The 25,717-nt window shown below is 42.6% G+C and overlaps 1 protein-coding gene across 3 annotated transcripts in view; it reads left to right on the top strand.

The window, feature by feature from the left end:
• Positions 1–2,466, top strand: part of GCNT2 (glucosaminyl (N-acetyl) transferase 2 (I blood group)) — a 77,830-nt gene extending 75,364 nt beyond the window's left edge. For all 3 annotated transcript variants that reach the window (XM_060189174.1, XM_060189173.1, XM_007524263.3), the window contains one exon: positions 235–2,466. In XM_060189174.1, coding sequence (XP_060045157.1) covers positions 235–425 — 191 coding nt within the window. In that variant the 3' untranslated portion in view covers positions 426–2,466. The remainder of the gene's footprint in view (positions 1–234) is intronic.
• Positions 2,467–25,717: the final 23,251 nt, after the last annotated feature.

Genomic DNA, 25,717 nt, shown 5'->3' with positions numbered 1-25,717 from the left:
CATCCCAGAAGTTGAGCTACAGAAGGTGCTGGTGGGTCCTGCAGTGATCTTGCTGTGTTGGATTCCAGGTTCATTTGCTTCAAGTGCTTATTTGTATTCCCCTGAAGAATTTAGCTTCCTCACAGCCAAGCTCATGCTTGTCACCCAAATCTGAACCCCACTGCTAGACGCTCAGTGTGAGGTGCCCCTCTGCCAGCTGACTGCCATTCAGGTTCATGTCATGTTCTCTCTCAGGTCACTACGTTCACGGCATCTGCATCTACGGCAACGGAGACCTGAAGTGGCTGTTGAACTCTCAGAGCCTCTTCGCAAACAAGTTTGAGCTGTCCACCTACCCCCTGACCCTGGAGTGCCTGGAACTGCGCCACCGGGAAAGGACCCTGAACCAGAGTGAGGTCACCCTGCAGCCCAGCTGGTTCTTCTGAACAGTGGCACCACACGAGGTGGATATGAGGGGAGGCTCCCCTGTGAGGCTTACTGCTTGCCACCAACCCAGGGTCTGGTCACTCGGTGATGTGTCAGCACGTCTTCTGCACACTGGTCCTGCACACCCTCCATTCACCGGTCAGCACCATCTTTGCATTCTGGTCAACGTCTCCTCGCCACACTCCACACACACAGGATGGTGACCAGACACCTTGTAGGCTCCTGGCCCTTCCCTCTGTATGCAGCTCTGATCAGACCCAGATCAAGACCCTTCCCATAGGATGCTCCACTAAAGAAGGAGTATCCATCACACTGTATCTTTGAAGGACCCTCATAGTCCCACTATAAATAAGAGCATGTGAACACAGATACACTTTCTGGGAACTTACTGATTCCTTTCAAACCTAGGAGCAGCTCTAGTTCCTGCTCCCCAGTGCTGGCTCCTTCAGCTCACTGTTATAAGACCCATGAGAACAATGTCCCACCTCCTACTCAGTGAGAAGCTCCCAGAGCCTGGGCCTGTCTCCTGGCTTTAAAATGTGCCGTGTCTGCCCCCTTCCATGTTACTCATTTCAGAGAGTGAACTTCCTGCAGAAAACAAGAGCTGTGGTCTTGTTCCAGTCTCAAGGTCAATCCATAAGAACAGTCACTGTCCTTTTCTGTCACCCCCACCCCACACATCGAGCGACACCAATCACTGTCCTGTGAGTTGTGATCACACTCCCAAGATCCTCAGGGTAGCTTTTCCTTGTCTACTGTAATGGAGGGGCCTGGCAATGAGGACTGTCAGCTGTGGGGGAACAGCTCTGTTGTCACCCCTTACCTGATTGATTTTGTCTGTCCACATTCAGTATGTGTCTATCAATATTTCCTGAGTCTTCTCTACATCAGACACGCTGAGGCAAGGAGACTTAAGATAGCAACTATTTACTCTAGAACCTTGGCCCCAGGCCTGGGAGATATATAGTAGAGTGGTTTATTCAACAGACTTTCATGTTTGAGTTCCAGAGATCCCAGGTTCAATCTCTGACATCACCATAAGCCAGAGTTGAGTGGTGCTCTGGTAAATAAATAAATACACCATGATAACAGGTGTCAGAGCCAGAAAGTCTGTTCTAGAGGATGCCAGAGTTGTTGATTTTAACTTGTTCACGTGCATGGTATAAACTGTGAAATTAGTAATTCTAAATTGAGGTTTAAATCAGGTTATTTCAAAGAGAGAAAGGCATGAGGACAGAACCTTCAATGCCCAGATGCCCTGCACTTAGACCCATGCTCTTCCACTTAGCAGAAGGAATAGAGCCTCGGAATGACAGTGCAGATTAGGAAGCAAATTATCCATCTGCGGCTGAGATACTGATCTTCTTAGTTCTATTTCCATAGGTAAAAAGGAGAAGGTGAAATTAAGCCATACTTCATGCCCCAAGGAAGATAATGTGCAAGAATGGTCTTGGTGTTGATACTGAGAAAAAAGTCCTGTTGCCTCAGGAAAAAAAATGAAGTCAAGTTTTAGTTCCTTGATACTTATTTATTCGAATTAAAGTTTTATTTTTTACAGTGAATGACCTGTTCAGTTAATGTCATTCCTCCCCTCCCCCCACCCCACCACCACCAGTTGTGCCTGTTGAATGTTAATCATGTTTAAAGGGAACAGATTTAGAAGGAAAGTCTTTTTTCCCCTCAAACTGAAAAAGATGGCATTGTAGTGTATGGTTTCAAGTGATGGAGTAAGAGCACACCCAGAGCTCACAGCAAGTCTCCAAGTCATCTTTTTCCAACTTACATAAGTGACACCACCAGGAAGGCGAAGTGTTCTACACTGGATCCTTCTCATGTAGGATGAGAACTCTTTTAGAATAGAAGATGTTTACATGTCCATGTTGGTCATCTCTCCTGGGTCTGAAATACTTTAAGATGAGAAGAATGGAATGTTGGTACTCCTAGCTCCAGGGATGACCTGAAACTACTGACCCTGTCCTTGATTTTTCATGATGTTCTATATTGTTTTGTTGGAAATAAATTAATATATTGTTTTCCACATTTGGAGTATCTGTGTGTGTTCGTGTGTGTGTGTGTGTGTGTGTTCATCAAGGTATTGCATATACATATTTAACCACTCTGGGCCAACGTTTTCATCCAGATAGAAATACAGAGACAAAGAAAAATAACAAAACAAAATAGAAACTCAGAGACACAGCAGCACTGGGACTTCTTCCCCTGCCACTATAGCACTACCCATGTGGTACTGGGGATCAAACTTGGGCCAGGCACACTACCTAGGAGCTATTTTTTCCAGTGTCTATTGTATGTTTTTATTTGATGGCTGATAGTCCTTAGAGAGCATGTTGAACAAGATAACTATGCTCAGATTAAAAAAAAAAAAAAGGAATATATTCATACATAGGCACATACCTGGCTAAAATATACTCTGTCTGTCGGGCTAGCGTGGGGGTGCCTATTCTGGGGTGTATACTCTCTGGGTTGGAGAGAAAGTGACCAGAGCCAGCCTGGGTTGCTACTCACTCAGCGACACTAGGGAGATGACTCGTGAGCAGAGCTCGAGGTGGCGAGGCAATTCGATTCTTTATTGATCAGAGAGCCAAGACTCTTAAAAGGCAGACCCGGAAGTGGCAATTCGGAATGGAAATGGCTTGGCATGGTTTAGAAAGGGGCTGGGAAAAGTAGGAACTTCCTTAGCAACTGTTGGCAAGGGTTTTAACTGGTAGGATTAATAACACCCTGCAGGCAGGGAGGGTCTTGAGGGTAGAAAGAAGATAGATCAAAGGAATGGAATGGGTGGGGATCTTTCAGGCAAAACAGTGATTATGTAGATAGGCCATAGTATCAGGAGTGCAGGGTGGAGCAGGGGGAGCTGGCTTAATGTTTTAAGGAATGCCAGGCTCCTGGAGGCAGGAAAATGCAGGGTGCTTTGTGAGGCAGGGAGTCTAATAAGATGGGGCAAAACTTGGGAAGTTTTGTCCCTCTTCGCTCAACCTCTCAGTAGAGAGAGAGAGAGACTGACAGGATAGATGTCCTCTCAAGTCAAGCCCTGCCAAGCTCAACCACATCCTCACCATTTCCCGGCAGATGTCCTGAACAATAATTCAGCTTTCTCTTTAGGGGGCATTGACATGAGTAACGGCATGAAAGAGAAAATTATAAATACCATGGAAGACAAGCTTCATTTCAATTGGGTGCTATTATTTTAAAGTTTGAGGCAAGAATAAGTGAATATATATATATAGGCTTACTTTAGTCACTCTCTTCTCCTTTCTTCTTCTCAAAGCATAGTAGCCAGGGAGATAGTGCAGTGGAAGCGTGCAGTGCTGGGGAATTATGTAGATGCAATCACATCTGCCAAGCTGTCCCCTCAGGCTTTGCCACTTCTCACGGTATTTTTGCAGTGCCTTTTTCAACCAATCCTGTCCCGACACGTCACTCCTGGTTGTTGCCCTATAAAGCCCTTCTTCTTCTGTCCCTCCTCTCTCTTGCCCACTTTTCACATTGGTGATTAGACGCAAGGCAGGGTGGTCTGGGAGGTGGCCATTTTTGCTACCTCCTCATGGCCCGAACCACTGTGCTCTCACCCAACTCTGAGGTGCCCGTGGAATAAAGATTTGTGTTCCCTCTTCGCTCCGGATCTCCTCTCTTCTCCATGGCACAGCCCAACAGTGCAGGACTTGCAAGTGTGAGTTCCTAAGTTCTATTCCTGATACTGCATGTCCTAGTGATGCTCTGGTGTGTTCTCTCTCTCTTACATATTTTTTTAAAGACATAAAATAGAAGCATAGATTTAGGGAAAATATTCATGTGAATGCTATCATAATTACTTGATTATCAAATGCTAAAGATCTATAGCAGCCTTGAGTGCCAAACTTTCTTTTTACATATATAATTTTGCTTATTTATTATTGAATAGAGACAGAAATTGAGAAGGGTGGGGAAGATAGAGGAGGAGAGAGACAGAGTGACACCTGCAGCTCTGCTTCACCACTCATGAAGCTTTCCCCCTGCAGGTAGGGGCCAGGGGCTTGAACTTGTGTCTTTGTGCACTATCATGTGAGCACTTAACCAGTTGCACCATCACCTGGCCCCCAAGTCCTAAACTGTCTAAACAAACTTAACCTCTAATAAGCAGTTATTTTTTATAGTGACTTAATATTGATTTACAAAATTATAACGGTTTATAATTAAACACCTTCCCTAGCATCAGAGTTCTGTGTCCCCATTTCGTCCATTAGAAACTGCATTAGTTCTCCCAAGGCCACAGATATGGGTTGACTATTATTTCTGTACTTATCTATCTATAGTTATATATGTATTTGCCCCCACCCGTGGTTCTGCCTTCTCTTCCTTTCTAAGTCACAACTACTACTTCTAAGTGTCCTCTTCCTCCTTCATTTTCTTTTTTTTTCCCTTTTTTTTTAATTGGGGAATTAATGTTTTACATTCAACAGTAAGTACAATAGTTTGTACATGCATAACATTCCCCAGTTTCCCATATAACAATACAACCCCCACCAGGTCCTCTGAATCCTTCCTGGACCTGTATTCTCCCCACCCACCCACCCCAGAGTTTGGTGCAATACGGCAATTCCATTTCAGGTTCTACTTGTGTTTTCTTTTCTGATCTTGTTTTCAACTTCGGCCTGAGAGTGAGATCATCCCATATTCATCCTTCTGTTTCTGACTTATTTCACTCAACATGATTTTTTCAAGGTCCATCCAAGATCGGCTGAAAATGGTGAAGTCACCATTTTTAATAGCTGAGTAGTATTCCACAACTTGCTCAGCCACTCATCTGTTGTTGGATACCTGGGTTGCTTCCAGATTTTGACTACTACAAATTGTGCTTCCAAGAACATATGTGTACACAGATCTTTTTGGATGGGTGTGTTGGGTTCCTTAGGATATATCCCCAGGAGAGGAATTGCAGAATCAAAGGGTAGGTCCATTTCTAGCCTTCTGAGAGTTCTCCAGACTGTTCTCCACAGAGGTTGGACCAATTTACACTCCCACCAGCAGTGTAGGAGGGTTCCTTTGACCCCACACCCTCTCCAGCATTTGCTGCTGTTACTTTTCTGATGTATAACATTCTCACAGGAGTGAAGTGGTATCTTGTTGTTGTCTTGATTTGCATTTCTCTGACAGTCAGAGACTTGGAGCATTTTTTCATGTGTTTCTCGGCCTTTTGGATCTCTTCTGTGATGAATATTCTGTCCATATCCTCCCCCCATTTTGGGATGGGGTTATTTGTTGTCTTGTTGTTGAGTTTGGCAAGCTCTTTATATGTGTTGGTTATTAAACTCTTGTCTGATGTATGGCATGTAAAGATCTTCTCCCATTCTGTGAGGGGTCTCTTGGTTTGGGTAGTGGTTTCTTTTGCTGTGCAGAAGCTTTTTAATTTGATGTAGTCCCATAGGTTTATACTTGTCTTAGTCTTCTTTGTAATTGGATTCGTTTCATTGAAGATGTCTTTAAAATTTATGCGGAAAAGAGTTCTGCCAATATTTTCTTCTAGTATCTGATAGTTTGTGGTCTAACATCCAAGTCCTTGATCCACTTGGAATTGACTTTTGTATTTGGTGAAATACAGTGGTTCAGTTTCATTCTTCTGCATGTTTCAACCCATTGTTTGCAACAGCATTTGTTGAAGAGACTCTGCTTCCCCCATGTAATGGTCTGGGCCCCTTTGTCAAAGATGAGATGTCCATACGTGTGGGGCCTCCTTCATTTTCTTTTACTTCTCCTTCTTCTTTTCTTTTCTCTTTCCACGTCCTGATGGAATTGGAATTCAGAGCCCTCTGGTCATCTTCCCCTAACACAACCCCTCTGGGTGTATGGACCAAAAAATTTTTATGAGGTGCAGGTGGAAGGTCTGGCTTCTTTTATTGCTTCTCTGCTGAACATGGATGCTAGCAGGTTGGTCCATACCCCCAGCCTGTTTTTGCCTTTGCCTAGTGGGGTAGGGCTCTGGAGAGGTGAGATTTAGGACACATTGGTGAGGTCATCTGCCCAGGGTGCTCAGGATGGGATTATAGTGGTATCTGCAACTTGGTGGCTGAAAGGCAGTTAAGACATGAAGCAGGGGTGGTCAGGCGGTGGCGCAGTGGGTTAAGCACATGTGGCGCAAAGCGCAAGGACCGGCTTAAGGATCCCAGTTCGAGCCCCCAGATCCCCATCTGCAAGGGAGTCCCTTCACAGGTAGTGGAGCAGGTCTGCAGGTGGCTCTCTTTCTCTCCCCCTCTCTGTCTTCCCCTCCTCTCTCCATTTCTCCTATCCAACAATGAACAACATCAACAATGGCAACAGTAATAACCACAACGAGGCTACAACAAGGGCAACAAAAGGGGGAAAAATGGCCTCCAGGAGCATGGATTCATGGTACAGGCACCGAGCCCAGCAATAACCCTGGAGAAAAAAAAAAAAGACATGAAGCAGGACAAAATGTTTAATAAACAGGAACCATAAAGTAAGACTAGAGCACATGAGAATAGGGATGTTAGGGTGAAAAGAAGCTAGGAAGTCTACTTTAGGTAAGTTTTAGGTAAGTTTCTAATGGCCCATGACATTAGTAATTTTTGTTGGAGCTTGTTAGATAGCATGGAGGCAGTCTAAAAATATTGTCTGGGAAAGATGATGTTAGTTGAGAACAGGACTAGAAAGCTGGATCAGGGCAGAGAGTAGCTCCCAAACTTGAAGAATATATATATATATATATATATATATATATATACATACAATTAACTATTTGCCACGTTGATCTGACACAGGGCCCATATCTATTCATATTTAGCACAGGAACCTGTATAACTTCTGAGTCCTTGTCAATCTGTGTTCAAAGTCCATGGTCACAGCTAGGAACATTCTAGGCTGTACTCATTTCAGGACTGGTTTTCCTTGAGTGGCAGAGTAGAATGGGCCAGCCCCTGGACAGTGGGGCAGTCCCTACCATTGCTACTTTACAGTGAGGGCAAGGTCCTGAAGAAGCCCACAAGAGGGCTTATTGTGATATTCCTGATGGAAGTGACTAGTGATGGTGGAGAAAGGATCTATTAGAGTCTGGGCCCACTGTGTCTATGGGGGAATCCAAGAATTCACTGACTAGGACCCCAGATGATGGAGTGACCTGTCAGTGACCGTGAAGACCATCATTAAGTGAGCCAGTCTCTTACCCTTTTCCAGTTTTTGTAGTCCTTTCTTTACCTGACAACCAGCTTAGGTTTGTGAAAAGCATTGAGTGCCATTTGTTGTATTCAAATCAGTATTAGGTTTATGAGGTGTGCCTCAAGTTAAGAAGGAAATACCCTGAGGATCTTAGTGGCGTCTAATTTAACCTTGAGTTTCACTGCATTTACTTGTTTGGTGATTCTAATAAAGGTTGTCATAGAGACAATAATTGTCCTTTAGTTGATAAATATTCTTTGTGATGGGGTTCAAACCTGGACCACAAGTATGGTGAGACTGATGATCTCTATCTTCAGCCTAGAACCATAGTTCTTACGTTCCCTTTAGGAAGTTTAGATAGCTCTGTTGTATTTGGGTTTTTTATTTTTCCAGCTGCTATCTCGGTCCAGCAGAGTGGGTAATTTCTTCTGTCCTTTAATTAAGTTTATAAATTATGTTTAAGTTTCATTCAAGATTTTTAAAATATATATATTATTTGATAGGACAGAGAGGCATTGAGGGAAGAGGGGAAATAGGGAGAGCAAAAATGAGATACCTGCAGCACTGCTTTACCACTAGTGAACCTTCCCCCTGAAGGTGGGAACTAGGGGTTCATATCTGGGTCTTTGCTCATGGTAACGTGCATTTCACGAAAGCCCCCATCTCATTATGTCTGATGCTATCTAAAGACTTGGATTCTTGGGTCTGTGTTTGAACCTGGGTGACACCCAGAAGCTTGAGGTTATAAAGGCATAGCAATTCGTAATTTGTTGATGGGGTTCCTGTGTGAAATGCAGATGGGGTCTGAGTATACAGTGTGACAGCACTGCTTTGCATGTTCTGCATCTGGCAGAGTACAGATTCTGGCAAACTGAGAGCTGGGAATTGCCCCCAGTGTTTATTACAGCGAAAAGTGAATCCCAGTATGCACTGCAATCGTGAATGGGGTCCCCTCTTCTCCTTTAAAGCTTTTATTTTCCATTTCACACTGCAGTAAAGTTATAGGCGTTGGGTTCAGAATCTGACAGACTATCTGGAATGACGACATATTTAAATAATCTATTTTGCTATTGGTAATATAAAGGAAAACAATAATCCTGTGTGTGGATCTTATTGAAGTTTTTCATTATTTCTAATGATTAAATAGTGTTTTACACCTCACATTTCGTTTGCTACTTGTCATAGTGAACAGTTTTTTATGCCTTTCCTCTTTGATTTTAGTCATCTTCTTTCTTTTTTTTAAATATTTATTTATTTATTTAAGAAAGGAGACATTAACAAAATCATAGGATGGGGGGGGTACAACTCCACACAATTCCCGCCACCCAATCTCCATATCCCATCCCCTCCCCAATAGCTTTCCCATTCTCTATCCCTCTGGGAGCATGGACCCAGGGTCATTGTGGGTTGCAGAAGGCGGAAGGTCTGACTTCTGTAATTGCTTCCCCGCTGAACATGGGTGTTGACTGGTCGGTCCATACTCCCAGTCTGCCTCTCTCTTTCCCTAGAAGGGTGAGTCTCTGGGGAAGCTGAGCTCCAGGATGCATTGGTGGGGTCTTCAGTCCAGGGAAGCCTGGCCCGCATCCTGATAGCATCTGGAACCTGGTGGCTTAAAAGAGAGTTAACATACAAAGACAAACAAATTGTTGAGCAATCATGGACCCAAAGGTTGGAATAGTGGAGATGAAGTGTTAGGGAGGTACTCACTGCAAACTCTAGTGAACTTCTGCTTTCAGGTATATATTTGCCCTAGTTTATAGATACGTGTGAACATGTGCTCTCTCTCCTGGAACCTGGTCTCTATCTAGGTTTTGGGAATCTTCTTTCTGTTTTCTATAGTCTTGTGTTGACAGGAATTTAGAAAATGACTTTAAATAGCAGGTGCTCACGTAGTTATCCTTAGGTTGTTTCCAACAAGAAGTTCACTTTAGAGGCTAGAAAGTGGCTCAAGATAAAAGCAGGACAGAAGCAAACATAGAGCATCACAAATAGCAGAACAGTAACCCAGTCTCTCTCTCTTTCTTCCTCACAGTAGAAACAAATAAAGGGCAGTTTAGTTGTTGTGTATACTGTCTGAGGTTTGATGTAGGTTTCTTTTTAAATACTCTTTATTGAGTTGCAAGCCAGAACACCAGAATACAAATATAAATCAGAGCATATTAGGATTCTAATCATTTGTTCAATCTAAGTTACTATCTCTTTGCTGCTTGGTGGAATTATGAGTGACCTAAGTTCTTAAAAAAAATAAATATTAGGCATTTATATGTGAATGAGTAAGAGAAGGGGAGAAAGAGAGAACCAGAGCATCACTCTAGCATATGAGAGGTCAGTAGTCGGGAATCACACTCAGGACCTCATGCTTGAGAATCTAATGTGTCATCTCCCTGGCTTTGTGACTTTGGTTTTTACATGCATTATTCACAAGGGTGAACTGGAAAGGTTGGTACTCCTAAAACTGTATTGTGAAGAGTAGTGGAATCTGAGCAGGAATACATCCAGACTGGCTAGGCAAGTAGCTAAAATTTGGGAAGGACAGATCCCTGAACTAGAAAGTTGCTATTGTAACTACTCCCTCTTCTGGCCAGTGGTGTGGGGACTAAGCCGTCAAGACACTAGAAAGGGCAGTAGAGGTCAACATCCCAAGGCATAATTCTGACCTAGGGGTAGGAGTAACCAGATATTCTGGAAGGAGAGTCAGAGGTTGATGGTGCGTCTTGCCCAAAGGAACTAATCTAAGTGATAGGATCAACAGCAGTGTCTGGAAGACCCACATTGGCATGAGTCAGAAAAGCTGACTACAGCTTGAAGGATCCTGGGACTCAATTTGGACAAATCAAGAGTCTTTTTTTTTTTTTAACTTCTTTATTGGGGAATTAATGTTTTACATTCAACAATATGCATGTACAAACTATTGCAAATACAATAGTTTGTACATGCATAACATTTCTAGCTTTCCATATAACAATACAACCCTCACTAGGTCCTCTGTCATCCTTTTTGGACCTATATTCTCCCCCCTACCCACCCACCCCAGAGTCTTTTACTTTGGTGCAATACGCCAATTCCAGTTCAGGTTCTACTTGTGTTTTCTCTTCTGATCCTGTTTTTCAACTTCTGCCTGAGAGTGAGATCATCCCATATTCATCCTTCTGTTTCTGAAGTCAGGAGTCCTTAAGAGAGGAAGACTGGAGCCCCGGAGGTGGTGCAGTAGATAGTACTGAACTCTCAAACAGGAGATCCCAAATTCAGTCCCTGGCATTACATGTACCAGAGTGATGCTCTTGTTTTCTCTCTCTCCATTTCTCTCATGTTAATAAGGAAGGAAGGAATGAAAGAAGGAAAGGAAAGGGAAGGAAAGGAAAGGAAGAAATAGATAGATAGATAGATAGATAGATAGATAGATAGATAGATAGATAGATAGATGATAGATAGATAGATTAATTCAGCCACCAAGTTGCAGGTGCTACTATGATTCTTCTGACTTCCCTGAGCAGATGACCTCACCAATTTGTTCTGAAGTCTCACCTCTCCAGAACCCTACTCCCCTATGGAAAGATAGAAACAGGCTAGGGGTATGGACCAACCTGCCAACATCCATATCCAGAGGAGAAGCAATTAAAGAAACCAGAACTCCCACCTTCTGCACCCCGTAAAGTATTTTGGTCCATACTCCCAGAGGGATAAAGAATAGGGAGGCTCCCAATGGAGGGGATGGGGCACAGAACTCTGGTGGTGGGAACCATATGGAATTGTACCACTGTTACAAGCTTGTTAATCATCATTAAATCACTAATGAAAAATTAAAAGAAAAGAAAAGGAAGGAATGGAGGGAGGGAAAGACTGGTACCATCTATCTACTGCTAGGAAGAATCAACCACAACATGAACAGAACTGATGCCATTATGTGAAATTGCTGGGAAAAATTTAGTAAAAGATTGGTCAAAGTGAATTATTCATGAACTACAGGTCATTTGTTTCCATTAGAGTGAATTACTAGTGAACTTTAGACCATCAACTGTACAACAGGAGGGAAAAAATGTAGAGTTTCAAAGGCACCCAAAAACTTCCCTTTTAAAATAATGCTAGATCTGGTTATATAAATACGACACAGTATTCATGTGGCTCTTTCACTCAGTTTCTCCTAATGTTAACCCACATTTAAGGAGCCAGCGTTGTCTGCTTTCCTATTCTTTACTGGCTGTGTGAAGTGTGGGGCCAGACTCCTTCCACTTTTGCACAGGACTGCTCCACTTTTTTTTTTTAATTTGTATTTATAAAAAGGAAACACTGACAAAAACCATAGGATATATACAGTACAACTCCACACAATTCCCACTACCAGAACTCAGTATCCCATCCACTCCACTGATAGCTTTCCTATTCTTTATCCCTTTGGGAGTATGGACCCAGGGTCATTATGGGGTGCAAACGGTGAAAGTTCTGGCTTCTGTAATTGCTTCCCTGTGGAACATGGATGTTGGCAGGTCTATCCATACTCCCAGCCTGTCTCTCTCTTTCCCTAGTGGGGCGGGGCTCTGAGGAAGTGGGGCTCCAAGACACATTGGTGGGGTTGCCTGTCCAGGGAAGTCTGATTGGCATCATGGTAGCATCTGGAACCTAGTGGCTGAAAAAAGAGTTAACAAATAAAGCCCAATTGTTGACTAATCAAGAACCTAAAGGCTGGAATAGTTCAGATGAAGAGTTGGTGGGTCTCTGTTTTGTAGATAGTTAGTAGTCCTATTTTAGTTATATTCCAAAGAGCCCATGACTATACTATATTTTTTTCCCCTAAGCCTGACATCTGATATGCAGGTGAATCCAAGTTATTGTCTGGGGAGACGATGTCATGGCTGGGAAAAGGATCAGAAAGCTAGATCAGGGAAGAGAGTATCTCCCAAATATGGGAAAGTTGTATAAATATTGTTGAGTGTAAACCCTATCGATTGGATGTGATCTGGAGACCATATTCAGCTTTGGAGGGCTGCTCCACTTTATGGTGAGTCTCTGTGACTCAAGGGAGCCACCGCATTGACCAAAGGACTGTAAGGAATCAACCTTAACTGATACTTCCTCTTTATTGTTTGTTTGTTTCTTTTTTATCTTCACTGGGGCTTCACTACTCCAGGCTTTTTTTCAGGCAGAAAGACACAGAGAGAAAGATATCACAGTACCAAAGTTGCCTTCAATGAAGTGGGGGCTGGTCTCAAACCTGCATTGTACGCAGGGCCCAGCCAGAGCAAAATCCAAGTGAGCTATATTGCTAGCCCTCAACTGACATTTTCTAGTGAAAATTGTATTGTGGGAAGGGAAACCTTTTAGTTTATCTAGAAGAAAATTATGAAAGAAGAGCAGCTCTGCAGGCATATCACTTAGAAATGAAGGAGAGGTTCCACATGTATAGAGATGTGGTCCAAGAGGTGGTGCAGTGGATAAAGCATTGGACTCTCAAGCATGAGGTCCTGAGTTCAATCCATCGTAGCACATGTATCAGAGTGATGTCTGGTTCTTTCTCTCTCCTCCTCCTCCTCCTCTCTTTCTCAATAAGTAAATAAAATATTAAAAAGAGAGATTAATTAAAGATGCAAGTGTGGCTTGCATCTTACAGATCCCTGATTGGTTCACTGTCTCATACATAACCAAGCCAATGTAATGGATCATGAAGAATCAGGGGGGAAAAGCACATTTGAATGTTGTAACCCCTTTGGAGGCTGCCTTCCAGATGCCCCACAGCGGGGAGGCATGGCAGCCTCACGATTTGCATTCAGGTTTCAGACCCAGTTGGAAGTATTCAGGTTTGACTTTTCAATTGCAGACCCTAAGTGAGAGTTGGCAAGGGAAAGACAAATGGCTTAAAGAGTAACCACAGGGGCCAGGCAGTGGCACACCTGGTTAAGCTCCCACATTCGTGTTCAAGGACCTGGGTTTAAGCCCCTGGTCCCCACCTGCAGGAGGGAGAAGACAACACACGTGATGCAGGGCTGCAGGTGTCTCTGTCTCTTTCCTTCTCCATCTCCCCTTCTCCTCTCAATTTCTCTCTGTATCTGTCCACTAATATATGAAAGACTTAAAAGAAAAATACCTTAAAAAACAATAAATACGGGAGTCAGGCGGTAGTACAGCACAGTTATGAATTAATTAATGTATTAATTAGTATAACCCTTTTAAAGATGTTATAGAATTATGTGTATTTGCACAGAATGTCAACATATACTGTTGCCTAAAAAAAGCCTACTGTGGGAGTCGGGCGGTGGCGCAGTGGGTTAAGCACACATGGCGCAAAGTGCAAGGACTGGCTCAAGGATCCCGGTTCCAGCCGACAGCTCCCCACCTGCAGGGGAGTCACTTCACCAGCGGTGAAGCAGGTCTGTAGGTGTCTATCTTTCTCTCCTCCTCTCTATCTTCCTCTCCTCTCTCCATTTCTCTCTGTCCTATCCAGCAACAATGACATCAATAACAACAACAATCATAACTACAACAATAAAACAAGAAGGGCAACAAAAGGAAACAAATAAATAAATTTTTAAAAAATCTATAGATGGTGAAGTGATTTGCACTCAATCTCTTCCTTTCTCAAAATTAAAAAGGAGAAAGAAGTTCTGGTGTGGGAATGAAGTAATATGATATTGATAAATTTAAGCACAGCACCATACTCTGATTTTTTTTTTTTTTTTTTGGAAATGGCTAAGACAGCAAGGATCTGTTTTTCATTGAAACATCTTTCCATGACTCACCCTTTCTGGATAGAGAGGCAGCAAAGAAGAGAGAGAGGGAGAGTAAGAGGGCATGAAAGAGACCACTGTACTAAAGCCTCCTCAGTGTGGTGGGGATAGACTCGAGGCTGGGTTATGCCCATGGCATGGTGAAACAGCACACTGCCCAAGTGAGCTGTTTCGCCAGCCCAATGAAGTCTCTCTTATGAAATACTGTGTGATGGTTAAGTGAGGATTCTAAACTCCAGCAAAGAGAGCCACTGTTCTCAGAAGACAGGCATACTCTCTGATCTGAGTTCCACCAGCAGCATTTGCTCTCAGACTTTCATAATGAAAACCTATTTGTCTATAAACTTTTTTTTCTTGACTGCATTGTTTAAATTGTACAGGTAAATACCCAAGACCTGAGAATGGTCTTAAAGCTATTTCCTTCAACTGTAAACAAGAAATGGGGCCGGGCAGTAAGGCACATATTACTGTGTGCAAGGACCCAGGTTCAAGTTCCCCAGTCCCCATCTTCAGGAGGAAAGCTTCACAAGTGGTGAAACATTGCTACAGGTGTTTTCCCAGCTGTGTCTCTCCCTCTTTATTCCCCTCCCTCTCAATTTCTCTCTGTCCTATAAAATAAAATAATAATGAAAAAGAATGTTATCACATTAGTGACTTTCATAAGCAAGAAGGAAAGCAAAATCTCAAGAAGGAAAAGAAATTCAATAATCTGATGTAGCTCTGCAGGCTGGGCTTCTATGTGTGTGAGGCCATGTTTGCCCTTGGTACTGCAAATGCCAGAGAAGAGTGGTGTTCCGGTTTCTCTCATAAAATGCATGAATTATTTATTTATTAACATGAGAGGGCGCAAACATGAACATCACTCTGGCACATGGGATGCAGGGGGATTGAACTCATGACCCCATGTTTTCAAATCCTTTTCTGTGGTCACTGTGCCACCTTCTGAGCACCTGAGTATCTTTTTTTCCCCTAAGTATTAAAAAAAAAAAATCTTGGCTTTCTTCTACTGGACATAATGAGAACGTTGTGCAGTTTGACCCTGACGGTCTGGGAATCACTTTGAAGGGCGGTGCTGTGGGTCATCATTGATGAAGCTGATAATAAACTGAAACCTCCACTTCTCTGTTTAAAGATATAACAGTAACCACTAAAAGACAAACAGGCCATTTCCCAAGAGCCAAAAAAAGGAAGGGGTAAAAGGAAGAAGAAAAAAAAAAGTGCTAAAACCTCAGACAATGCAACACTGTTGAAGTCTGCTAAAAGCATGAAAAATCAATTGAGTTTTACAAGAAAGAAGTCAAGAAATCTAGCAAAGGCAGTGTATATAAGAGGCATACCTAAGTGGATTCAGAAAGGTGAAAGTGAAAGCTTAAACCAAAAAAAAAAAAAAGTATCAAGCAATTGAGAGTCTTGAACACTATGCATTTATGCACTTGGTATGAAATTCAACCATAGGGGCTGGGTGGGTGTTGGTGCACCTGGTCGAGCACATACATTACAGTGTGCAAGGACCCGGATTGAAGTCCTTGGTTGAAATCCTCTGCAGGGGGAAAGCTTCATGAGTGGTGAAGCAGGGCTGCAGGTGTCTCTCCTCTCCCCCTTTCCTCTCAATTTCTGCCTTTATCCAAAATAAATAAATAGGAAAATGAATAAATGTTTAAAAAATAAATTAAATTGCTGTACAATGGTCATCACACATTATCATGGTGTCATCACAACAAAAGGAGCAAGTAACACCTTGCGTAGTGACAGAGAAGTGTTTCTCTGTCCCTGTAGGTTTCTCTCTGGCTGGTCAAGCAATCAAACATCAGACCAACTTAGTTACATATGTACAAAGAATCTACATGAATGTGTATTATTCATTCAATCAAACGGGGCAAAATGAGGATATGCATGTCCAGAGTTAAGGAATGGGAGATAGGTCTGGGGCTTCAAAGGGAAAGGAGTGAGACTCACATTATAAGGACAGGATGACTTCCATGATGAAGAGCAGATGCTCTGTCAACCAGACAGGTCTCTCTAATAGAAAGGTTATTTCTGGCAAGAGTCCTGATGGGTGATGTGTGATACATTCAATTTTCATTCTAGTTAGGAGAGTGGTGAATATTTCTCATGAGCTTGCAGCAGGGCCTTGGTTGACCTCAACCTGAAACAAACCACAGCCCAAGTGACATGTCTTGGGGGGTGGGGGGGGTTATTTTAAACATCTTGTGGAGGCCCATCTTTCAACTGCAAAATGCTAACTTCCCTAGTATGTTATTACCTGGCACCATTAATAACAAAAGGAGACATCATTCAACAGAACAAAGGTAGAGAAAAGGCATCAAGAAGAGTACAGAGTGCAGCTATCTATACACATTTTAAAAGATATTTGCCGGAGTAGGGCGGTAGTGCAGTGGGTTAAGTACAGATAGCGCAAAGCGCAAGGACAAGCTCAAGGATCCCAGTTCGAGCCCCCAGCTCCCCACCTGCAAGGAAGTCGCTTCACAAGCAGTGAAGCAGGTCTTTCTCTGCCCTTCTCTGTCTTCCCCTCCTCTCTCCATTTCTCTCTGTCCTATCCAACAATGACAACAACAATAATAACTACAACAATAAAACAACAAGGGCAACAAAAGGGAATAAATAAATAAATATTAAAAAAAAAAAAGACATTTGCCCACAATTAGAGACAGATGCCTTCCGCTCTTGCCAGATCGGCTAATTACAGGCAGACAAATGCGGGAAAGCAGGCACACCCAGAGTGGCAGTGAAAAAGTCCTAAGTGTGGCAGGCTTTGAGTAAGGAATTTGATGTTTAAAAATGGACCTCTAGTCCAGAGCCCCTGCTCCAGAAATTTCTCTTTAGCTCAAAACCACTCAGAGAGGTAAAAGAATGTGTGTTAATATAAAGCATTTAAAATGTCAGTGAATGAGGAGCAAGCTGTGAAGGCAACTGTCTTGATATGCCTACTAATAGGTCGCAAAAAACAGAGCGACACACAGCCTGCTGTTGTCCAAGTGCCTGACTCTAGAGAAAAACCCAGTTAAATGAATTTAGTTACAGAGCAGAGTAAATACTATTGGGCTTAGATCTATGTGGCCAGGACTTTCTAAGTGGGGACTTTCTAATAGATCTTTGTGTAGCTTCAGAAATCACCTCCTTTTATCATTAAAATAGTAAAACACCTTTTTTTAAAAAAAAAAAAAAAGATAGTGAATGCCCACTGACACAGAAAAGGAAACAAAATGCTATTTCCTGTTCCATTCTTTTTTTAAAAATTTTTTTAATATTTTACTTATTTATTCCCTTTTGTTGCCCTTGTTGTTTTATTGTTGTAGTTATTATCGTCGTTGTCGTTGGATAGGACAGACAGAAATGGAGAGAGGGAGGGGAAGACAGAGAGGAGGAGAGAAAGATAGACACCTGAAGACCTGCTTCACCGCCTGTGAAGCGACTCCCCTGCAGGTGGGGAGCCGGGGTTCGAACCGGGATCCTTATGCCAGTCCTTGTGCTTTGCACCACCTGCGCTTAGCCCGCTGCACTACAGCCCGACTCCCCTCCTGTCCCATTCTAAGTATTTAAGATAACATCCATTAAATGATGATAATGTAAAATCTAGAAGCAATAATATAGGCCTAGATTTTGTAGGGTAGCAAAATCTACCACCCTCCCCAGCCAAATGTCTCTTTTGGTACCAGAATTATTTGACAGGGGGCCCTGAAGGTTGTTGTTGACCTTCTGTAGGAAACAGGAAATACTGCCATGTATAAAAGGTCATCTCCATTTGTCAGGATGTTTCCCATGTTCAGTCTAACACCAAATCCCTTTAATTCATCATTGGGGAAGGTGGCAACTTAATATGCATAATGGCAATATACTTGTGCACTGTGCCTTTCCTGGTGACCTCCCCAAACTTGACACTGCATTCCAAATTACTTTTTCTTTTCCTCTTCCTTCTCCTCTTCCTCTTCCTTTCATTTCCCCTTCCCCTTCCCCTCTTTTTTTTTTTTTTTTTTTTTTTGCCTCTTTTTGTCTCCAGGGTTATTGCTGGGGCGGTCAATGCCTGCACTAAGAACCCACTGCTCCTAGAGGCCATTTTTCTCCTTTTGTTGCCCTTGTTGTTATTGTTACTGTCATTTTGCCATTGCTGTTGTTGTTGGATAGGACAGAGAGAAAATCAAGAGAGAGGGAAAGACAGAGAGGGGGAGAGAAAGATAGACACCCGCAGACAGGCTTCATCACCTGTGAAGCAACCCCCCTGCAGGTGGGGAGCCAGGGTCTTGAACTGGGATCCTTACAGCTGTTCTTGCACTTCACGCCATGTGTGCTTAACCTGCTGTGCTACCGCCCGGGCCCCCTCCTCCTTCTTTTTAAGATAAAGTGATTTAAATAATTGACAAGCCATTTTAGCAAGCACTCAATTAGGTTTGTATCCCAGGAGTGAGAGGTCCCAGCTTGTCTCCCACTCCAACCCTCCTCCCACTTCCCCACCCACCCCCATTCCTGCCAGCAGGAGGGGCAGGGAAAATGAGGTCATAAATTATTTGCAAGTCAGTATTTCTTTGGTTATCAGCATTTACTGTCTGGTATTCAAACAGGGAGCATGTGGGCATTTGAGTGAGAGTCTAGCAATGTCAAGAAGGTACTCGGTACTCGTGGCATAGATTCACTTCAGCCAACAGTACTTCAGGATGACCCCTAGTTTCATCTGGGGTGCAGCCAAGCAGAGTGGGGTTCATTCCTCACCCACTCACCCCAGCACAGCCCTGGGCAGATGGGAGGAGTGCAGCTGCTGGTACCAGTCTAAGGATGGCCCTGGCTGGGCAAGGCACCCAGCATTACAACTGGAAAAAGGGTTGGAGGTGACAATATCACCACACCTTGGCAGGATAATTTCAAACCCTGAAGTTTAAAGCAAAGATGTTTATCACTTTATCTGTCTACAAACACCTCTTTTCTTATTTCCACAAAATAGAACATTAAGTGGTCTGGGAGATGGTGCAGTGGATAAAGCACTGAACTCTGGCATGAGCAGCACATGTACCTGAGTGATGCCTGGTTCTTTCTTTCTCCTATCTTTCTCATTAATAAATAAAAAATATTTTAATATATATTTTATATATTTGTTGAATAGAGACAGAGAGAAATCAAAAAGGATGAGGAAGATAGTGAGGAAGAGAGACAGACTCCTGCAGCACTGCTTCACCACTTGCAAAGCTTTCCCCCTGCAAGTGGGGACTGGGGACTCGAACCTGGGTCTTTGCACATTGTAACATGTGTGTTCAGCCAGATATGCTATCACCCAACCCCAGTAAATAAAATCTTTAAAGAAAAAAAATAAACAGAAATAGAATACAATACTAATGGCCTTAAAGTAGGAAGAAACAGCTCACTTTTGTGGTGCTAGGAATAATTCTTTTGTTGAACTATGACCAAACTCGAAACTTTTCTACCCAGAAACTTCATGAAAATCAGATTAGGAGTTCATAGTTTTTACTCCTAAGCCAGAGATCTCCACTGAGAGTGAGAATACCTCTCGACTGTGCCAGAGATGGTGAGTGCGTACATGTAAGGGCATTGAACATAAAGAAGTAGTGAGTAACTTACTACCTGACTCCTGTGATGGCCGGTGGAACAGGCTACATTGCAGTCATTTGGAAGAATTCTGAAAACCCTTCAACTGACTGTCCCCAATTCTGGGGAGCAGTCAGAATTTGGGAATTGCAAGGGTTACTGGGTAACTGGGAAGAACACAGGTTCTCACATTCATGAGCAAGCATGATAGACTCTAGTTTACTCTCCACATATGTACTTCGCATGGGCTTGGCATTGTCTCTCTAGACTGAGGAGTGCTCAAGCTAGGAGCTTGTCACATAGCTATCTGGGAAAAGATGAAACTAGGAACCTGTCATGCAGACCTTTGGGAAAATAAATTGCTTAATGATGTTATTTTGGAGTCTTTACAAGGGACAGACCACCACACCCCTGTGATTCTTTCTGTCATAATTTGATGCTTTTCTTCTCAAATTGGATGTCTGCTAAGAATAACTTTGGAACCAGAATCTGATAAGCTTTAATATATATATATATATATATATATATATATCCTGGAGGCGGGCAGTAGTGCAGTGGGTTAAGTGCACATGGCGCAAAGCATAAGGACAGGAGCAAGGATCCCAGTTCAAGCCCCCAGCTCCTCACCTGCAGGGGGTTCACTTCACAAGCAGTGAAGCAGGTCTGCAGGTGTCTATCTTTCTCTCCCCCTCTCTGTCTTCCTCTCCTTCTATCTGTCCTATCCAACAACAACAACAATAATAATAACAACAATGACAAACAACAAGGGAAACAAAAGGGAAAAAAAATAGCCTCCAGGAGGCTATTCATAGTGCAGGCACCGAGCCTCAGTGACAACCCTGAAAGCAATATATATATCCATCCCCTGGGGTTGGGTGGTGCTGAACCTGTTTGAGTACACATGTTACAGTGTACAAGGACCCACGGCTCTGCCTACAGGGGTAAAGCTTCCAAGAAGTGAAGTAGTGCTGCGGGTGTCTCCTTCTCTCTCCCTATCTTCCCCTCCTCTTTCGATTTCTCCCTGCTTCTATCCAGTAAATAAATAAACATGTATTAAAAAACCATGTCCTCTGCAGGTTGAAAACTGTATCTCAGCTAGCTGGTAGACAGAATTCCACCCCCCACCTCTCTTTCATATACTTTTGTGGAGTTTAAGAAAATATTTAATTTTTTCAGAGTTATACTTTACCCTAAAGTTACTGAAGCAAAAATCATAAAACATTCTGCTAGAAATAGATTTTTAAATATTTTATTTATTTATTAAAGAGAAACATAGGAAGAGAGAGAAAGAGCCAGACATCACTCTGGTATATGTGTGGCTGGGGATTGAACTCAAGACAACATGCTTAAGAGTCCACTGCTTTATCCACTGCACCACCTCCCAGACCACTAGAAATACATTTTAAAGAAATATTTTTGTGTGGGTCACTGAGTTAAGCTTAGCTGGGGAGGGGGGGTACCTATCATGTGTACAACCTTCAGGTTCGGGCTCAGCCCCCTCATCCCACACCCTACTGGGGAATACTTTGGTGTTGTGCTACCTTTTCCTCTTTCTTTCTGCCAAAATTGAACCACAGTATAATGGAAAAAAAATCCCATGGTTCAGTATTGTTTTTGACAAGTGCAGTAAATTTCAAGTCCAGAAATTGTACCTTGCATACGGATTGCCTGGAAATGATGTTCAAAGTCTAGGTTCTGACAGAGTAGACTCAGAGGAGAGCTCATTCTGCCTCTCTAGCCAGCCTCCACCCATTTAAACAGTAAAACTCTATGAAGTGTCCACATTTGAAAATATTCTTTTTGTGCCCAAGAAATAGCTTACCACGGAGGTCACCAGAGTCCTGGTACCACATAGACACAGGAAATTCCTGTTTGTGGTGTTTCTTTTCGTGTACGTGTGTGTGTGTGTGTGTGTGTGTGTGTGTGTGTGTGTGTCTGAATGGGGGGAGGAAGACTCAGAGCAATGAAATAATGCATATGTGAGGTCCCAACTCTACACATAAAAAATACATTTAGTCATTTATTTTAGAGTGTAGATATGGGCCCTTTGTGTTTGAACCTTGACCTATAGCTTGTTAATAACTAACTATTCCATTATTAATTAACCATTCCACTATTCAAGTTCATAGTGTAGTCTATATCTACCTGTGTGTGAAACTTGATAGTCATGACAAACCAAATCATCCCATCATTGCCCCATCACTTACTGAGCCCCTGCTGTGTGTAAAGCACCACAATAGCATTTGAGATAGTGTGAAGCCTATATCTTAGTGGATGCCCCCACACCTCTGAGAATTAAGGCTTCATTTGGGGGTCCTCTCTCTGGTCTGACTGGCTGAAAGAAAGTTTGAAACACTGCATGGAAGTAAAGTCAGAATTCAGGAAAGTGGGAGAGAGAAGAGGAAAAAAGGAAGGACATTCAGAAGTAGCAATAGGTGTAGGTGTGACTTAGAAAGGAAGAGAATATAGGACTATAGAAAAAAATGAGCAAATATATATATATAGGAATATATAGATAGATAGATAGATAGTTATAGAAATAATAGTCAACCCATTATCTATGACCTTGGGTTCTGAGAACTACTGCAGTTCCAATGGAGGGAATGGAAACACAGAACTTGGGTGGTAGGAATGGTGTGGAATTATATCCCTATTATCTCATACATTTATAAATCAATATTAAATCACTAAAAAGAGAAGGGGGAGAAGGAGAAGAAGTAGAGAAGTGGTGCCATGGATGAGGTGTTAAGACTCTGAAGAATGGGGTTCTGAGTTTGAGCCCCAGCATCGCATGATGGTCTGATCTTCTAATACATAAATAATCTTAAATAAAAAAAAAAGAAAAGTTCTGGGGGTCGGGCAATGGCACACTGGGTTAAGTGCACATAGTATGAAGTGCAAGGACTCGAGAAAGGATCATGGTTCGAACCCCTGGCTCCCCACCTGCAAAGGGGTCACTTTACAAGTGGTGAAGCAGGTCTGCAGGTGTCTAGCTTTCTCTCCCCTTCTCTATCCTCCCTTTCTCTCTCAATTTCTCTCTGTCCTAGCCAATATAATGGAAAAAATGGCCACCAGGAGCAGTGGATTTGTAGTGCAGGCAAAGAGCCCCAGCAATAACCCTGGAGGCGAAAAAAAAAAATTCTAGGCCTGTGAAAAAATCAACCAAATTGTCAACCTCTATTGCTGACCAGAAAGGAAGTTCAGGAAGATCAAAGAACAAATACTAAGACAAGAATCTCAAAAACAAAGTTAGGATAAAGTTTCACTACCCTGCAGCTTCTCGGTTGTAGTGACAGTTCCAATCTCTCTCAGAGTTGGAACAAATGAAAAATTTCAGCACTTTAAGCCCTACAAGCCCAGAAACTTGATCACAGTACTGTTTGACATAGTAACTAATCATTCCCCTGATTTCCTAAGGTATACAATCTCATTCAAACTTATAACTGATAAAATAGCTATACTGGAGTAAAATCTGTCAGATGGCTCCTGGGTTCGAATCCTGGCTTTGTTTAGCTAACAAACTCTTTTTTTTCTAGTTTTCATTGATTCCTCTACTTTCCATCAGCATCTTCTAAGAGTATATTAATGAGAAAAATCAATGTAGATGTGTGTCTGTGGGGGGGGGGATAGCATAATGGTTACGCAAAAGTCTTTCATGCTTGCGGTTTCAAAGTCCCAGATTTCTTCTTTAACAAATCAAGCAAAGTTAGGCCCTTAATAAATTATTTGTTGAGGGCCATCAAATTTGATTTGCCACCCATGTGACCCAGGCTTGAACCTGGCTCCTGCCACACTGGGAAAAACTTTGGTGATGCAGTGTCTTTCCCTCTCTTCTCCACTTTATTTCTTTCTTTTTTTCTTTTTTAATATTTATTTATCTACTCCCTTTTGCTGCCCTTGTTGTTTTATTGTTGTAGTTATTATTTTTGTTGTTGTCGGATAGGACAGAGAGAAATGGAGAGAGGAGGGGAAGACAGAGACGGGGAAGAGAAAGAGAGACACATGCAGACCTGCTTCACCGCTTGTGAAGCGACTCCCCTGCAGGTGGGGAGCCAGGGGCTTGAACCTGGATCCTTAAGCCGGTCCTTGCACTTTGCGCCACGTGCACTTAGCCCGCAGCGCTACGGCCCTATTCCCTCTTCTCCACTTTCTGTCTGAAAAAGTTAACCATGAGTGGTGAGGCACTGTCAGCAAGAAAAGAAAATATTGAAAGCATGAACAAATACATGCCTGGCTCAAGTGTAAAAAGCTTTTCACTCAGTGACTGAAAAGCAAGGTGAACTCTGGTGATACGGCATTAATTAACTCCAAACAGTTGTCTGTTGACAACTGTAGTTTTCTCAAGAACGAGAGTAAGTGGCTTTTTACATCTTGTGTTTGGAAAAAGAAAAGAAGCTTGTCAGGAAGTAGACAAAGTTTGAATTTAGCTGGGCAGCTATAAGATCTTGTGTGTTTTTCTTTGGACAACTGAAAACCACTTCCTTCTTCAATTAAGGAGAGTGATGGAGCCCAAGGAAATGTAAAAAGCAGAACACTGTGACTTAGTCTGTGGTTTGGAAAAAGTTCTCTTCTTGAAGGTAATTCAGCATTTGTAACCTCAGAATGATTTCATGCTTTTTAAACTGACAGGTACTAGCCTGTTTGAGATGTAATGAAATTTTATCTGTGCTTAGATCCAGAAACATTCATACACAGCTTTGCATATCACATTAGGGTGATGTGCAAAAGCTAAATAGACTTGTAAAACACCTGTCACCTTAGAACACCAGGACTAGGTTTTATTAAAGTCTTCTGTTTAATTCTATTAATTTCTAACAGTTAAAAAACAAACAAGGGGGTTGGGCGGTAGTGCCGTGGGTTAAGGGCACATGGTGTGAAATGAAGCACAAGGACTGGCTAAGGATCCTGGTTTGAGCCCCCAGCTCCTACCTGCGGGGGGTGGGGAAGGTCGCTTCACAGGCGGGCGGTGAAGCAGGTCGGTAGGTGTCTATCTTTCTCTTTCCCCTCTGTCTTCCCCTCCTGTGTCTATTGCTCTCTGTCCTATCCAACAACAACAACAATAATAACAACAACGATAAAGCAACAAAAGGAAAAAAAGAAAAGCTTCCAGGTGCAATGGATTCATGGTGCAGTCACTGAGCCCCAGCGATAACCCTAGAGGCAAAAACAAAACAAAACAAAACAAAACCCGCTTTGAGTTGCATCTGTTTTCCTTCTAAAACTGAAAGAGAGCCAATCGCTCCCCTCCCCTTAGACTAGATTTGGCCTAATATGTACATGGACAGAGGGAATGGCCTGGGATTGATTAATTGAACTGAATGGAACTCCAGAAATTTGCATGCTAAGTCAAAGTCTTCTAAAGGACAGCCTTGGGAACTCAAGCCCCTACCTCAGTCCTGAAGTCTATAGCGTACAAGAAACCTATTTAAGTTTTTCTATGGATCTGGGCCTATATTCTATTAGAAGAAAGATTTAGGAATTTCAAACTCCTCCTAGATTACTCCTTCCTTTCTATCTTCCCCACCTTCACCTGTATAAAAGGAGGAAGTGAACTTGAGTTGATAAATGACATCCTCAGATTACATACCTAAGCAGAATTCTTTTCATGCAAAAGCTGGTGTGGCAGAGTTTGACTTTCTGTGGTAACAGGCAGTGAGCCCTCTTTATATATATATATATTTTCCCTTTTGTTGCCCTTGTTTTTTATTATTATAGTTATTATTGTAGTTATTGATGTCATCATTGTTAGATAGGACAGAAATAAATGGAGAGAGGAGGGGAAGACAGAGAAGGGGAGAGAAAGATAGATACCTGTAGACCTGCTTCACTGCTTGTGAAGCGACTCCCCTGCA

This window comes from Erinaceus europaeus, chromosome 4 (assembly GCF_950295315.1).
Source record: "Erinaceus europaeus chromosome 4, mEriEur2.1, whole genome shotgun sequence".
Taxonomy (NCBI): Eukaryota; Metazoa; Chordata; class Mammalia; order Eulipotyphla; family Erinaceidae; genus Erinaceus; species Erinaceus europaeus.
The sequence above is the reverse complement of the archived record's forward strand: the minus strand, read 5'-3'. Positions and strand labels throughout refer to the sequence as shown.